Source organism: Orcinus orca, chromosome 1 (genome assembly GCF_937001465.1).
Source record: "Orcinus orca chromosome 1, mOrcOrc1.1, whole genome shotgun sequence".
NCBI classification, from domain to species: Eukaryota; Metazoa; Chordata; class Mammalia; order Artiodactyla; family Delphinidae; genus Orcinus; species Orcinus orca.
In genome coordinates, this window is record NC_064559.1 from 101327512 (window position 1) to 101342783 (window position 15272).

General features: G+C 51.5%; 1 protein-coding gene across 1 annotated transcript in view; it reads right to left on the bottom strand.

Annotated features, from left to right (window-relative positions):
* Positions 1–15272, bottom strand: part of INTS3 (integrator complex subunit 3) — a 39261-nt gene that overhangs the window by 1829 nt on the left and 22160 nt on the right. Inside the window, exons 8-26 of the mRNA XM_012538595.3 lie at positions 15006–15135; positions 13631–13728; positions 12044–12235; positions 10992–11079; positions 10407–10486; positions 9856–9947; positions 9405–9511; positions 8483–8602; positions 7976–8105; positions 7458–7512; positions 7126–7229; positions 6552–6596; positions 6213–6332; positions 4475–4628; positions 3330–3398; positions 2387–2462; positions 1828–1941; positions 1392–1440; positions 146–313 (exon numbers count right to left, since the gene is read on the bottom strand). Coding sequence (XP_012394049.1) covers positions 146–313; positions 1392–1440; positions 1828–1941; positions 2387–2462; positions 3330–3398; positions 4475–4628; positions 6213–6332; positions 6552–6596; positions 7126–7229; positions 7458–7512; positions 7976–8105; positions 8483–8602; positions 9405–9511; positions 9856–9947; positions 10407–10486; positions 10992–11079; positions 12044–12235; positions 13631–13728; positions 15006–15135 — 1991 coding nt within the window. The remainder of the gene's footprint in view (positions 1–145; positions 314–1391; positions 1441–1827; positions 1942–2386; positions 2463–3329; positions 3399–4474; positions 4629–6212; positions 6333–6551; positions 6597–7125; positions 7230–7457; positions 7513–7975; positions 8106–8482; positions 8603–9404; positions 9512–9855; positions 9948–10406; positions 10487–10991; positions 11080–12043; positions 12236–13630; positions 13729–15005; positions 15136–15272) is intronic.

Genomic DNA, 15272 nt, shown 5'->3' on the forward strand with positions numbered 1-15272 from the left:
AAAGGAGGGGAAGGGGCCACAGTGGTCCTGCACGCCAGGTAGCTTCACACCACTAGATGTCGCCCACAAGCCAGGCAGGGACCGAACTGCACGGCCCTGGTGCCGGCCTGTGGACAGCGGGCAGCCCTGGCATGGAGGGTCCCACCTCTGCCTCTTGCGCGGAAGGCTGTTGTTCTTGATGAGCAGGGACTTGATGTGCTCAGCCAGCAGCTCGTCGTGCTTCATGCACCAGTGCCTCAGGATGCTGGTGGTGAACTGGTCATCGGGGTGGCAGGGCCGGCTCAGCACCATCTTCACCATCTCCTCGCTGGGCCTGGGGGCGAGGGGAGCGGGGCGCCCTGCTCACACAGCTGGCCACAGGAGCCCCTGGAGCTCTCCCACTGGCTTTTTCCCCAGACCTCGGCCTCCCCATCCCTGCACCACCCCCAACTTGCGGCAGCTTCCTACTCTCACATCCCTCTCCTCCTTCTCTTTGGGCCAAGGAATGCCTGGTTTCATCCTCTGCGGAAGCCAGGAGACAAGAAGTGAGACTCTTCAGCTTCTGTGACAGTTGAAGGTGCGTGTGTGCGCGTGCATGTGTCGGCAGGGAGGCCCACTAAGTCTCCCGCACTTTGCCCAGGACAGTCAGGAAGTGGGCCAGGCAGGTAGGAGGACAAGTGTGTGGTGTGTGCGTGCTCCCCAACCCCTGCCCCACTGGGTGGGTGGGCCACCCTGGTGTCTAGCCCGAGGAAGGTACAGGGGAGGTGGCGGGAAGCCACAGCCCCCACGCAGCCCTCCAACCTTCCCGCCTCCTTTAGGAAGCGCTGGACCGTGTCTACTCTCCCAGCCAAGAGAAGAGAAAAGGTGGAAGGAAGGCAAGAAGGTAGGAAGGAAAAGATATACAGCTGTGGCCCCATTTATCTGGGGCTTCTGGAAAAGTGCCTGTGATGGAGGGAGGGGCCTCTGCCTTCTCGCCCTCTCTGCCCCACCCCTGGCAGGGAGCACGGGGGTCCAGCTGGCCCTGCTTTCCGCAGGTTGAGCGAGGGGATGGTGTCTGACCCCCCTACTCTGACCCTTCCTCCTCTTGGATTAGCCGCGTGGTGGCCTCAGGAGCACGGGGGAGGGGAGCAGGAGCCACCGGGGATTAGAACTGCTGTGGCAGCAGGAAACGGGGATGTCCGGCCCCCACCTCTGAGGGCAGCTCCTGGTGGGCAGGGGGGTAAAGTCGAGAGGAAGCCCAGATCCCAAGGGAGCTGCTTATTTGTAAATCACTTTGGGGGAAGGGTAGAATAAGCAGATGTCAACAATAGGAAAAAACACAGCCAGAGGAGCAGGACAGGAGCCCTTTATATGGCAGCATCTCTTGGTATGTTGAGATTGAGGACTCAAGAGCCTCCGAGGGTGGAACTCACTTCTCTCTTCGGAGCTGAAGCAGTAGGCAGGACAGGGCCTCTGGGTGCTCTGTGGGGGAGGGGAGAGGCTGTTCAGAGGAATGCAAAATTCCAGGAAGAAATCCTGGCACCTCTCCCATCCCCCAACCAACAGCCACTGCAAAGAGCAAAGATAATCAGCAAGAAACCAGGAAGAGCAAGCCCCTAACCCACTCCTCTAAAATCCCGAGCCCCCTGAGCCCCCGTCTAGCACCTGGCTCAGAGGAGGCCTGCAGGATACACCTAAAGGGCAGAAGCGACTGACAGGGAGCCTGCCTTTTCGCACTTGGCACTTTGTCGGGAAGGGGGACGGTGGATCTGGGCTCATCTAGAAAGAAGCTCAGAGGCATAAGCCTTGCAGCAGCTGGACTGGGAGTGCCCTCTCCCTGCCGTGTTCCACACCCACAACCCGACTCACCTTTGTACTTGAGGTGCTGCAGGATGGGGATTATGGTCTCCAGGGGGATGTTGTGGGCCAGGAAGAGCTGCCAGGCACAGTACTGCTCAAAGGTTTCCCAGTCCAGGCTCTGGACTGAGGAGACAGAGAAGAGATACCCTCATTCATATTCTCAATCTCCCTCTCTCTTTCTCTCTCTCTCTCTCTCTCTCACATACACACACACACACACACACAGACAGGGCTAATCCACTGACTATCAGCACCCCTGGCAGGGATGGTATAGGGGTGGAGACAGTGATCCTAAGACTACAGAAACTTTCCCTTTCACACAAAGCATAGTTCCAAAGCCTTCTCATACAGCTTCTGTAGTCCCATCAGCCTTGAGGCTGGAGGACCAAGGGACTTTCACAGAGCAAAAAACAGATCCAGACAGACATTGCCTGAGGCCACACGGCAGGGTGGAATGACATTCTATCTCATTCTCAGCCCCGGAACCAGCTTTCCCGTTACTAGAAAATACACAGGGCTGCCACCCCTGTCTCTTCTCCCTGGGCACCTCAGGGCTTTGCTCACTTACTGAGTATATTGAGGACTGAGTCTTTTCGAAACATGACCAGGTTCCCCATCATCACATGGCAGACCAGCTCCTGGAGCTAAGGGGGAGAAGAGGAAGAAGGCAGAACCCATTTGGTTCTAAAAGAGGCCAGGAAGCTAGTATGGAAGCAGAAGCAGGAGGGCTCATTCAGGGAAAAAACCAGAGGAAGTGAAAACCTAGTCTTAAAGGAATGGGGAGGAAATGGCACATGACGGATGCCAGGGGCTTTGAAGGATGAAGGGGACTGGCAAAGGAGCAACTGGCTTCAGTGGTAAACACAGGCCTATTCGGAGCAAAAATAGTTAAGAAAAACTACCCCTTGTGTCCTGATGGCGGAGGGAGAACAGGCAGCTTCTCTATTTGGATGTAGTCTGGGCCTCTGAGCCATCCCAGCCTGTGCTGAGGGAAGGGCCGTGGGGGGCGGGATTACAGGTGCGGGTAGGAAAAAAGCAAAGGAGGAAGGGCTCTTGAGTGCTACGCTTCCCCATCTATGAATGGGGCAAATGAGCAGAGAGAAGGAGCAGAAACGGGACCCCAGCTGAGGCCTGAGAAGGGACACAGGCCAAGCTACAGCCTCGTAGGGACCTATGCATGATAGAAAGGTCAAATAGAGATGGTCTGACCATTTTCATTCTGAGCCAAGGGGAAGACAGACTGAGAGCTTAAAAACACAATCCCCTCGGCTTCCCGGAAGAACGGGAGTGCCCCCAAAATGTGGACAATAAGGGGAACTCCAAGCAGGACTGGCATGGCCCCCGCTCGCCTCCCAGGGGCTCCGCTTTCCTTCCCAGCCCCCAGGGCCTAAGGTGCACAGAGCTGCAGCCAGGAGCAGGGTGCCTGAGAACACAGGCTCCCTGTCTGCAGGCTGAGGGGGAGGCAGAACCCCGTTTCCCCAGGCCTCTCGGGTTGACAGCTCTATGTTCACCTGTGCTGAGTCAATAACAGCCACAATCATGTTCAGCAGCTCCCCACTCCGCAAGGTCTCATCTGGAAACTGGAGGAAAAAGAGGGAAAGTAGGGCATAAGTCCAAAATGCACGCCTCAGCTTTCACCTCATAATTCATCGCCTCTCCCTACCACATGCTCAGGGGATGCTGGGCTAGCCAGACATGGGGTCCTAATATAAATCCCTAAACAAAGATCCAAGAGTTATGAAGCTGGGAATTTAATCCTTAAAGAACCCAAGTTTTTAAATCTGTGTGTGCACACAGTGTGTGTGTGTGTGTGTGTGTGTGTGTGTGTGTGCACGTGCCATGTGTAAGGAAAGGAATGAGGAGCCATCTAGAGACAAAGCTAGAGCTGAAAGGGACTGGACATGGTGGTTAGTTAGCTCTCTGTGGAGTGGTGACAGAATTAGCATTTGCATCTCTGGCAGCAAAGAAATCCAGTCTATACTAACTCTTGCCAAAGACGAGAAAGTGTAGAGAGTGTATATATTTGGGGAGTGTGCAGGGTATGGGGTAGGCAGGGTCCCTTCTGGAGAGGCCAGTTCACTAGGGAGGGAGCTGGGCATCTGCATCCCTCCTCCCTCCAGTTTTTGGCTGACATCACTCTTCCTCCTGTTATGCCCTGATTTCCCTGTTCCTGGTAACTTTCATCAAGAGGAGGAAGAGCTGATACCTCCTCCTATGTCCCAGTTCCTAGAGGAGACTCTTAGTGAACCAGGGAAATTAAAGGTGAGTCTCCACTACAGAGGCCCCGGTCTTTGAGAACCATTAGAGAGATTGGAGGGTGAGCCATCAGACGGCAAGAGGGCTTTGGATACGTGAACACGGATCTGGTCGGGGGCCCTGTCCTGGGTCCAGAGGATGGGGCCAAAGCACAGGAGACAAGTGTATAGGCCCAGACCCCAACTCACACAACAAGAATTCTGGGGGTTTTAGAGATTTTTCTAGTTGATAAAGAGAGGTAGAAGGAGGGGACGGCTGTGGTGTGGGAGCAAAGGGCCTACCGAGGCCAGCAGGGATGGGGAGAGGAGGGTCAGGGTCGTGTGCCATGAGATAATGCAGTCTCCCGTGAGCCCGCCGGCACTGCTGCCCCATCCCCGTGGATACAGATAGAGGTGCTGACCTCTGTGTAGATGGAGGGTGTGAGGTGGCACAGCAGTCGCACGTCGTCCTCCTGGCAGGCCTTCATGTCCATCATTAAGCAGGTGTGCAGGTCGCCCAGCTGGGTGGCCTGGGCAAATGACTCGTACAGGTTCATCTTCCCTGCGGCGGCTTTGCTGCAAGACCAGTTGGGCCTCAACCAGCAGCCTGACCCCAGCCCACAGTCTCAAACATCTCCTAAGTAGACCCTCACTCTAGAATCCCTTTGCTGCCCAAGATGCCCTGGGCTAATCTCTCTCATGGCCTCCCCACTGCCTCCCCCCCAAGGACTTGGTGACTTATGGGAATTAGGAGACACTCTTCTTTCTCCCCATCTTTCCCCAGTGTTCCAGACAGGGCTCAAACCACAATTAGTGAAGAAGCTACTATCTGGTGACAGTAAAGAACAAGAGAGAGAGAGGGCTCAGGTCAGGTTAGAGAAAGCTTTCTCTCCTGCTCTTTGGGCTGTGAGCAATGAGGGCAATAACACATAGAGACCCCGAGACTCCTACCTCACACGATATACAAAAAACTTAACTCAAAATGGGTCACAGGCCTAAATGTAAGAACTGAAACTACACAACTCTTAGAAAAACACATAGGAGTAAAGCACAAGTGACAAAAGAAAAAATAAAGTGGACTTGATCAACATTTAAAACTTTTCTGTTTCAAAGGATACCATCAAAAAACTGAACAGACAACCCACGGAATGGGAGAAAATATTTGCGAACCATACATCTGATAAGGGACATGTATCCAGAATGTTTGAAGAACTCTTAAAAATCCACAAGAAAAATACCCAATTAAAAAATAGAGATTCGAACAGAAATTTTTCCAAAGAAAATATGCAAATGGCCAATAAGCGCATGAAAAGATACTCAACATCATTAGCCATCAGGGAAATGCAAATCAAAACAATGATGAGATACCACTTCATACCCATTAGGCTGGCTATAGTCAAAAGCCAACAAGTGTTGGGGTGCATGTGGAGAAATCAGAACGCTCACACTCTGCTGGTGGGAACATAAAATGGTCGCATCACTTTGGAAAACAGTTTGGCAGTTTCTCACAAATTTAAAAACAGTTACCATTGGACTCAAAAATTCTATATACTCAGGAAAATTGAAGACATCTGTCCATGCAAAAAGCTGTACATGAATGTTCACAGCAGCTCTATTCACAACAGACAAAAAAGTGGAAACAACCCAAATGTCCGTCAACAAGTGAATGGGTAAATAAATTGTGGTATATCCATACAGTGGATTATTTAGCCATAAGAAGGAATGAAGTACGGATACACACTACCAACAGGGATAAACCTTGAAAACGTTAGGCTAGGTGAAAAAAGCCAGTCATGAAAAATCAAACACTGTATGATTCCATTTATATGAACTATCCAGAATAAGTAAATCTATAGAAACAGAAAAGCAGATCAGTGTTGCATGGGCTGGGTGAAAGGGAGAATGGGAAAGTGACTGCTAATGGGTGTGGGGTTTCTTCTTGCGGTGATGACAACGTTCTAAATTAGACAGTAGTAACAGTTGTGCATCTTTGTCAATATACTAAAAACCACTGAATTATACACGTTAAAGCTGTTATTAACACACACACACAGAAGGCCCTGGTGATGACAGCAAAGGGGGCGGGGACTCAGGTATGGTAGGACAGAGGCTCTCCAGGATGCTTCCCAGCACCTTCTTAAACGTGGGGACCACACCCACCTGGCCCTTAGGTAGTAAAGCAGGTGGTAGCCAATCTTGGGCTGCTTCTGATACAGCTCAGAGAGAAGGTCCAGAAGCAGAGAGAAGCTGCTGTTGTCTTCCTGCATCTGGCATAGGTTCCTGGAGTGGGAGATGGGAGTACAGAGGACAGGTTTACCTGGGGGAGACTCTCCTGTGGCACTTCAGGGGCCATGGCTGTCTGTGCCCACTGCATACCCCTCCTCCTGGAGAGGGAGCCCCATTACCCCAGGACAGAAGCATAAGTGTGCTGATAGGGAGGATGGATGGCAGAGCAGCATCTCCTACAGCTGGACCTAAACATGAGGTAGAGAGGCTTACCTAAATATTAGGTAGAGAGGCTTCCCCACAGATTCCTCCAGGGACCTACAAGAGAAGGGTGATATATGAGAGTCCATGTGAGGGGAGGAAGGGTGGCTTGCAGGCAGATATTATGGACAACCAGCTTGAGGCTAGATGCCAGCCTGCTCCTTTCCTAACCAACGTAAAACTTCCCACTGCCCCGGAGGCTTGCTTACAGAGAAATCAGGTTCTTAACACTGAGCCAAAATCTAGTTGTTGTCATTGCAAGTGAGATTCTTGCCCTTCAGGGCGGTTCCAGGCAAGGGTCCAATCCCACCTGAAGCAGCAAAGGCTGGGGCTGCTGGGTGCAGCAGCAGGAGCAGGACGCACAGGAGGGGTGCTAGGGCACTGCCCCAGTACGCTCACTGTTTGGCAGGCAAAAAATAAATCCTCGTTTAAATGAATCAGTATGTGTGAGAATAAAAACAAGTGAAGAGATGATTTTTCCCAAGTCCTCAGCAAGGTGCCTCTAGGACTTGGGTCATCCTTCTAGCTCCCTGAGGCCGAGGGGTGGGGGTGGGGTGGGGGAGTAGTCAGGAAAGATGAGCCTTACTCCTCAGTGATCTCCTCGGGCAGCACCTCCCCTCGAAAGTGGCCCTTGAAGAGCTCCTGTAGGCAGGAAGCGAGGACAGACAGCTGCTCCGAGTCAAAGTCTTCCTGGGTGGTAAGACAAGGAGGGACTATCACCACCCAGGCCCAAGCCTCACTGCCCCCACTACCCAGAGCCTCTGAACTCATCGGCTTCTCCCTCCAGGATCAGCCGGCCCCTCCCCCATCCGAGGGGGACCCATCTAGAGTAGGGGAAGGAGGCAGTCAGATGCCTGCGGGGCTTTAAGCTGGGCAGGCTGGGCTGCTTCCTCCCTTAGGGGGTGGGTTCCTCCTCACCTCCAGGACCTGGTCCACGATTTCCTGCATGACCTCACACTGGGCCTCTGTATCACTGCAGTGCAGAAGGGAGAGGAAATCTCAGGGACGTAAATGATAGCAGAGGGCAGGACACACACCCAGAACAGCGTGCTCAAGCACACTCCCGTGCACAGAGAAAACAAAGGAGCTCTGTGGGAATCAGGCTGTGGCTGAGGAGGCCTCAGGGCAGAATCTGCTGCTCTCTGGGCAGAGGCCAAAGACACGGGAAATCCCCATAGTCCTGCGCTTCAGGTCTCAGAGGCTCTTCTACTCAGAACCTTGGAGTGAGAGCCTGGGATGCTGGGGAACATGGCTGCCCCCTCCCAGCCCACACCCTCCAACCCAAACTGCAGAAGGCATCTCCCATGCAGCTTCAACCACCTCTCCACACACCCCCACCACATCCCCTCCAAACCCACCACTCTGCCACCCCACTAAGCTCCAGGTAGAAGCCCAGGGCTGGACCTCCGGAGTTTGAGAGCAGGGCAGGCACCCACCTCCCCTTCTGAAGCTGGAGCACTTTGTCCCTCAGGGACTCATCCAGCTGGTCAAGGTAAGGGGTGATATCGACTGGCTCTTCCACCACTGTCTCCTTGATTGGGTGGAAGCGAAACTCTCTCTTCTTTCCTGAAGAGAGTGATTTAGGAAAGAATTCACTTGGCCCAGACACGAGAAGCAGAGACAGCCCCCTGAACAGTCTGGCCCTCCTGACATGCGCCTCGTGTGCACCGTTCACTCAGAGCTGTGAGTGCCTGAAGCACTTCCCTGAGCGTGTGCGTGTTCTAGCCTCAGGAAGCAAGAGAGGGCAGGGACCACTTCTCCTTTTTACCCTCCTGCTTCAGTGCCAAGTGCAGGGTTCTGCACCTTGGAGTCTCATCCAGGAATTCTGTTAACAAAACTAACTCAGAGGCAAAGATGACAGAGAGACTGCAGAGAGGCTGCTCCTGCCAACCAGTCCTCTCGGGATTGACACAAGCCTGAACTACCTCTGCTGCCAGCCTCACCTTTGCTGTTGAGATCCTCCTCATCATCACTAAAGGCTGCCTCTGCGTTGTCATAGCAACTCTCATCCTTGTCTGACATGTGGTTGTCCATCTCCATGGAAACTGGCTCCTCAATTTTGACTTGGGAGTAAAGAAAGACAAGGCATTATTTGATGGCCTCCTCTGTCCCATGCTCCTGGGAAAGGGAGACTAAAGGACAAGTGGGAGGAAAAGGAGTTCAGGACCTAAATGGAATATGAATTCTGGAAGGACAGGCATCTTGTCCTTAACCCTCCAGGGCTTTTGGTGGGGATTTTGCTAGGAATGAGAGCAGCACAGAACCTGCCTCCTCTATGCTCAGCTGAGGATCAGCGAGTAGATAAGACCAGGTACAGTCCCAAGTGCTCTTTAATTTAAAACTAAGTTGGGAAGCTCTGCTTGGCTTAAGCCCTTACCCCAAAACAGAAAAGGAAGGGTGTGTGTGTGTGTGTGTGTGTGTGTGTGTGTGTGTGTGCGCGCGTGCGTGTGCGTGTGTGTCTGGAACTGGAAGCAAGATTTGAGACCCAATATGACAGCCTCTCATCAGAGGCCAGGACCTGGGGCTGAGAAGAGAGAAGAGATGGGCAAAGCTTAAGTGAGATAAACACACATTCCATGAAGCCCTTCTACCTACTGAGGAGAGGTTAGTAAGAGAAAAAAATTGGAGTTAAGAGAGCAAGAGAGCTTAGTGAAAAGCAGATAAGATTAGATGGAGAGGGAGAACCAAGGAAGATGACACAAAAATGAATAAAAGAAAAAACTAGGGAAAGAAAAATTGAATGGGACAGTGTCACAGGGTAGAGCACTACACAGGGATGACATCCTAAACAAGGGCTCTAGTCTGAGCACCCTGGATGTCTCCATCCCTCTTTTGAAACAGGTGATGGAATGGATGGGTCTGTACCTTCCACAGGTGGGCTGGGAGAACTGCAGAACTCAGGAAACTTCTCCCTCAGCATGGCCCGTAGCTCCTTATCCAATTTAGGGTTGTCAAATAGGGGAGCCAAATGCCTAATGGGGAACATGAATGAAGGTCAATATCAGAGCGCCTCACTTCTAACGCAACATGGAGTTAAGCAAATAGGTTTAAGCCCAACTGGGACAATTGGGCCATACTCAGATCCTTAGGAAGGGTCACCAGGGCACAGGGAAGGCATTTGGTGCCCTCTGCAAGAGAGAAATTCCTCTAAGAGTCAAGAGGACATATGCCTAGCAGTCTGCGGTGGAGCCAGTACTTTTTATACCTCTTGAGGGAAAGGGTCAGCAGTGGTACAGCAGTATCTGGATGTGCCCGACCTAGTGAAAAATGAGACAACAACCCATTTCCCTGCCCCACAGACACATAAAGTCCTTACGCCAGGACCCGTTTCTCCACAATGTGATTGAGTGAGGAAAAGACACCCTGCCGCACATGGCCCTCCAATGGTGGATAGAAGTTGGGAATGATCTGGAAGGGAAGAAGAGGAGGAGCGAATGAGCACAGGACTTTCCATCCAGAGTGTTCTGCTGAACTAGATCTAAAAAGCTGCTTTGGTTTTAATCAGGAGACACTGGGAAGTATGGCTGCAGAAAGGACTGGAATGTTCCTGATTGTCCTGTGCTGCTAAAATGGGAAACTCTTACTCAACCTAGCTGCTCCTCAAGGAGACCAGATTTTACCTTGAGTCATCATCCTTGAAGCTGAGAAACCCAGTGGAGACATGGAAAGATTCAACTGGAGACAGTGGGAATGAGGAAAAGAAGCATTCACTAACTTGGGAGATAGGACCCATGGCCATGACCCACTTCTGCTCCCACAGTCAAGGGGCACTGGGAAGACCTATGCACTGACCTACAAGGTTAGAAGGGACACACACTTAACTCTGCTCAGGCAGCATGGGGAGAAAAAAAGGCCTATGGCACTTACACGGCACATGAAGTCCAGGAGTGTGGCAGTGATGGCTGGGTGGGGCTTCATAGAGTGATGCATGACCAGGATGGCTGGCTCTGGAGAATGTGGAATTAAAGGGTCCCCCCACATCAGACAGTCTATTTCCACCTCCATAAAATGAGGTATCAATATGTATGAATGGCTCCAGAGAAAGCTATGTCTATCCCCGCCCCCCTCGTCCTGCTGAGCAGACCCAAAAGCAGACAACCCCCAAAACAGCTCATAGCCCTCGTCTCCCTTCTTGTCCCCAGCATTCAGCTTGGAGGAGGGAGGTAGTAGGAGAAGAGAAGCAGGAGCTAGCACAGCCTCTTCCTCTGCCTGGGCCCTCCCCACTCAAGCCCAAGCCTAAGGCTATGGGGCGAAGCGGGTGGAATGATCGCTTAGCCTCATCAAAGCAATTTTCCTTTTAGGTCAAGGGAGCAGTGATGAGGAACAACGGAACTGCTCCCAGATAAGCTGCCTCCACACCACGCTGCCCTCAGATTTATGGCCGCTATCACTGAGACAAGGCAGCAGGGCTTGGGGGATGGGGAGTGCTGCTGCCTGGTCTTGGTCACATACCTATGTTCATAATGCTATCCTTGTCTGGGCTAAAGAACAGCCAGTCGTAAAACAAAGCCAGCTTGGCATTAGAGGCAGCGACGTTTGACTGGAAAAAAAAGAAGAAAAAAGAGGGCTAGTTTCATCAACCAGCTCCCTTTCCTTCAGAAGCTCAAGGCAGATTCCAGGGCCCACATGACTGCTCCATCCATGAAATACAGTTTCCAGTGAGACAGGGTAGAACCCCCCACAGGGTTGAAGGCACCCAAATCTGTATATGAGTGTGAGTACCCTGTGGTCTCACTAACCAATGGCCTGGGTTCTCACGCATTCAGTAGAACACATCCTTGATCCCACAGGGAGAACAGCTGGGCCTAGCGGGGCGGTCCCCTGATCACCCCTGAGCTGAGACACTCAGACTAGCCCCGCAGCTGCCTGTGCTGAGCTCCCCAGGCACATTCCTGAAGGAAAGACCCTTAGGCATAGCTTGTTGTTATATCTGAATCAGCACATTCCAAGGACCCAGTCAGACGGGGGAGGGGGAACTCTGTCAGAAGAGGTCAGAGGGCAGCTAGATGCCAGAGAACAAGTTTCCCACCCCGGGCACAGGGAGGAAACGCTGGGAAGGAAATGGCTCCACTGCGGATTCACTATGTTTGGAGAAGGGAAGTATCCAGAGCTGATGCCAAAAGGCATGGAAGTGAGGGTCTAAGGAACACAAGACCTGAATCTGAGTCAGGAACAATTCAGAGGAATAATCACATGTGGTTTCTGGAAGCTGATAGGAAAGACAGGGATGCCTCCGAAACCCAGGCTTGGAGATTGGCAGTAAAGGTATAGACGAAACTGTTCAACCCTAAACCCACATGGGAAATAAAAAGTGTAAGTAAGCTTCTAGAGACACTAAGGGAGGCGGGGCAAAGGCTGAGACACTCAGGAAGAAGAGAGCGAAAGAAGGGTCCTTAGCGGTCGGGTGGCCCAGAGGGTCAGGAAGAAGCATGGAAGTGTGAGACACAAGGGAAAGAGGGGCCCTTCACCACCCAGCAGCCTCCACCCCATGCCCAGCCCCTCACCGTGCATGTAGTCAGAAGCCAGCCAATGATGGCCCACCGGGGCAAGATATCTGAACTCAGCACTTCATTAGAAGGGTGGACAACCCCACAGATGTAGCGAATGAGGTCACAGCGCAGAGACTGACTGTCTGGGGTTGACAGGTACTGGCGCTGGAACCAATCCTGGTATCGCTTTTGTTGACCAAACCGCACCTGGGGGAAGAGGATGTTAGAAAGAAAGCTGGGAAGGGAGGGTGGGGTCTCTGGACAGAGGGAAATGAGCACCATTCAACTCTAGGCTTGACCTAGACCTCAATTTCTTCCCACAACTTATTCATTAATTCGTATTGTCTCTCAAGTCTCCCTGCCTTTGGGAAGACATCCTGATTTAAATCTTCCTTGATTTAAAAAAAAAAATGTTGTCTCCGCAGCACTGACTGAAAGCTTCCTGAGGCTGAATGACCTAACAGGATCATTATCCAAAGCATACAGACTCTCCAAACCTTGCATCAAGTCCTTCCCCTAAACAGACTCTAAGTGGATACAAATAGCAACCCTAAGGGGAAAGATCTAGATTTCCTCTTCTATTCCCAATTCAACCAAAATAGAGAGCAGAAAGGTTAAAAAAAAAAAGCAAAAAAACACTAAACCAACACCGTCCAATAGAACTTTCTGCAATACAACTTTCTAGATGGTGGCTATTGAGCGCTTAAAATGTAGCTACTCCAACTGAGGTATTGAATTTTAAATTATATTTAATTTTAACTAATTTAAATTGCAACACGTGGCTAGTGGCTACCACATGCGACAGCCCAGATCTAGACAGTTCTCCTGTATGACTTGGGAAACCGTAAGTTGGCTAGAGCAGTGGTTCCCTAACACCAGACTGGCTGCAGAGGGATTGCTGCCTGGAAAGTCTGTTACAAATACAGATTCCACAAGTAGATTCTCTGGGAGAGTAAGACCAGGAAGGTGTATTTTTTTTTTTTTTTTTGCAGTACACGGGCCTCTCAATGCTGTGGCCTCTCCTGTTGCGGAGCACAGGCTCCGGACGCGCAGGCTCAGCGGCCATGGCTCACGGGCCCAGCCGCTCCGCAGCATGTGGGATCTTCCCGGACCGGGGCACGAACCCGTGTCCCCTGCATCGGCAGGCAGACTCTCAACCACTGCGCCACCAGGGAAGCCCAGGAAGATGTATTTTTAACATGCTCCTCAAGCAATGCTGCCATAATTCAGCCATGTTTGGAAACCAAAAGGCCGTAGCTCTCTTCCTGAGAGGTCATGGTTCACCCAGAGGAACCGTGAGTTTAATTTCCCAGAATGAGCCTCTCACTCTACCCTTTCATAGCACATTTCACACTTGTAAATTACATTATTTGTATACAAGTATTGGTTTAATAACTGCTGTAGGTAAACCGAAAGCTTCACAAGAACTGGAATTGTAAGCCTTGCTCAACACTGTATCCCCAGTTCTTAGCTCCATGCCCAATCACACACTTGACCACCCCTCCACCCGGCAGTAACCAAGCGTAAGACATCTACAGGCTGAAGGAAGAAGCCTAGGCCAGCACCTGCAGCTTCTCTTCCTGCTGCAGTAGGTTAGCTTACCCGGGATGTCATGAAGAGGAGCTTAGTCTCCATGTCTGGGGTTAAACGACATGCTAGGAATTTTCGAGATGTTCTTGACTGAAGAAGCTGTAGGATACCTGAACCAAGGGTGCAAGGGAAGAGAAAAGAGAAGGCTGAGGACCAGAAGGAATAGAAAGCAGGTGGGCAACCTGAGCCAGGTACTGATGGCCAGTGGTCTTGCTCATGGGGAAATTCTAAGACATGACCAAGAGGTCGAGCACAGGTATAAGTTGGGGTTCTAACCAGCACCTGAATGATCTGCTCCAACCAACCACCATCCCCAGGACCAAGATATATTCATTCTTTTCTTCTACTGGCCATCCAGAGCCCCCTACTCACTTCACTCCAGGTGGCAACATGTGGGAAAGTTAGGGGAAAATACGGGGAGCCCTAGCCTCTCTTCCTGCTCCTGACCGTCCCATCACTGGGTCCTGGGATCAATGTGGGTTGTGGCATAAGCACGAGCTCTGGAGTCAGACAGACCTGGATCCAAATCCTGCCTCTGACACTTACTAGCTGTGTGGCCTTGGGCAAATTACTTAATCTCCTTGAACCTCATTTTCTTTACCTGTAAACATGGAAAGTAAAATATCCATCTTACAGGGGTGTCCTGAGGATTAAATGAGTTAACATACATGAGCCTAGCACACAGCAGGCACTCAAAACAACTCAATACACGTTCAATATAAGAGCAGTACAACATAAGGTAAAACCAGGGCTTTCTTCTCCTTTCCTGACTACTGCACTAATGTTATGTGTGCACATGTACGCGCACACACGTGCGTGCTGGACGCGGGGTGGGCGAAGCTGCACAGTCACTGTTTAGACCATGAGGACCCTGGGAAGGGGAAGGGAAATGTAAAGGGCCTTGCTGGCAGAGGCACACAGAGACTCTTTTCCTCCCCCAAAGAGGATTTTGGCCAAGCTGGATCCTTGGAATTCAGAGGCATGAGTGCTCCTGGGGAGAAGCCTTCGCTTACAGGACAAATTCCAGCCCCTCTGCTGACTCAGTCTCACAAGCTGACCTCTGACACCCCTGACAGACTCAGTGAAGCTGGAAACCGGTCATCAGCTCCCCTCTTGAGCCAAAGAGCTGCCGGGACAGGAGGAGGAGGATCACAGCTCTCTGTCTCACTTTCTCTTAAATGACAGCTGGAGCCTGCCGAGTAGGGGCTGTCTGGGAGGGAAGCACCTGAACTGCCTGTGTGCCCTGCCGTTCCTACACCCAGCTGTGCTTGGCAGAGACTGCCCAGTCCCAAGCTTCCTCAATCTGACTGCCAACGCTCTCCTATCCACCAACCTCTGCCCTCTTGACACCACCTCTCAAGGACAGGCTGCCCCAACCCTTGCTTACCTGTGAACTGAGGACTCAAGGCCTGAGGGTTATGGATAATATCTTTCCAAAGCAGTTCAAATTCTGGTATCCTGGCAACATTCTGAAGTAGTCTTACGAGGTCTCGACCAATCATCAAACATTCCATGAACTAGATGGGGGGGACGGCAGGAAACAGGAAAGAGAATAGAAACATGGATTGTTTACCTGTTGCAGGGAGGAAGGAACAACATGTTCTAGGCAGGGGAGGAAAGAGGGTCGAAGGGGTTATACGATTTTTTCTGGAAC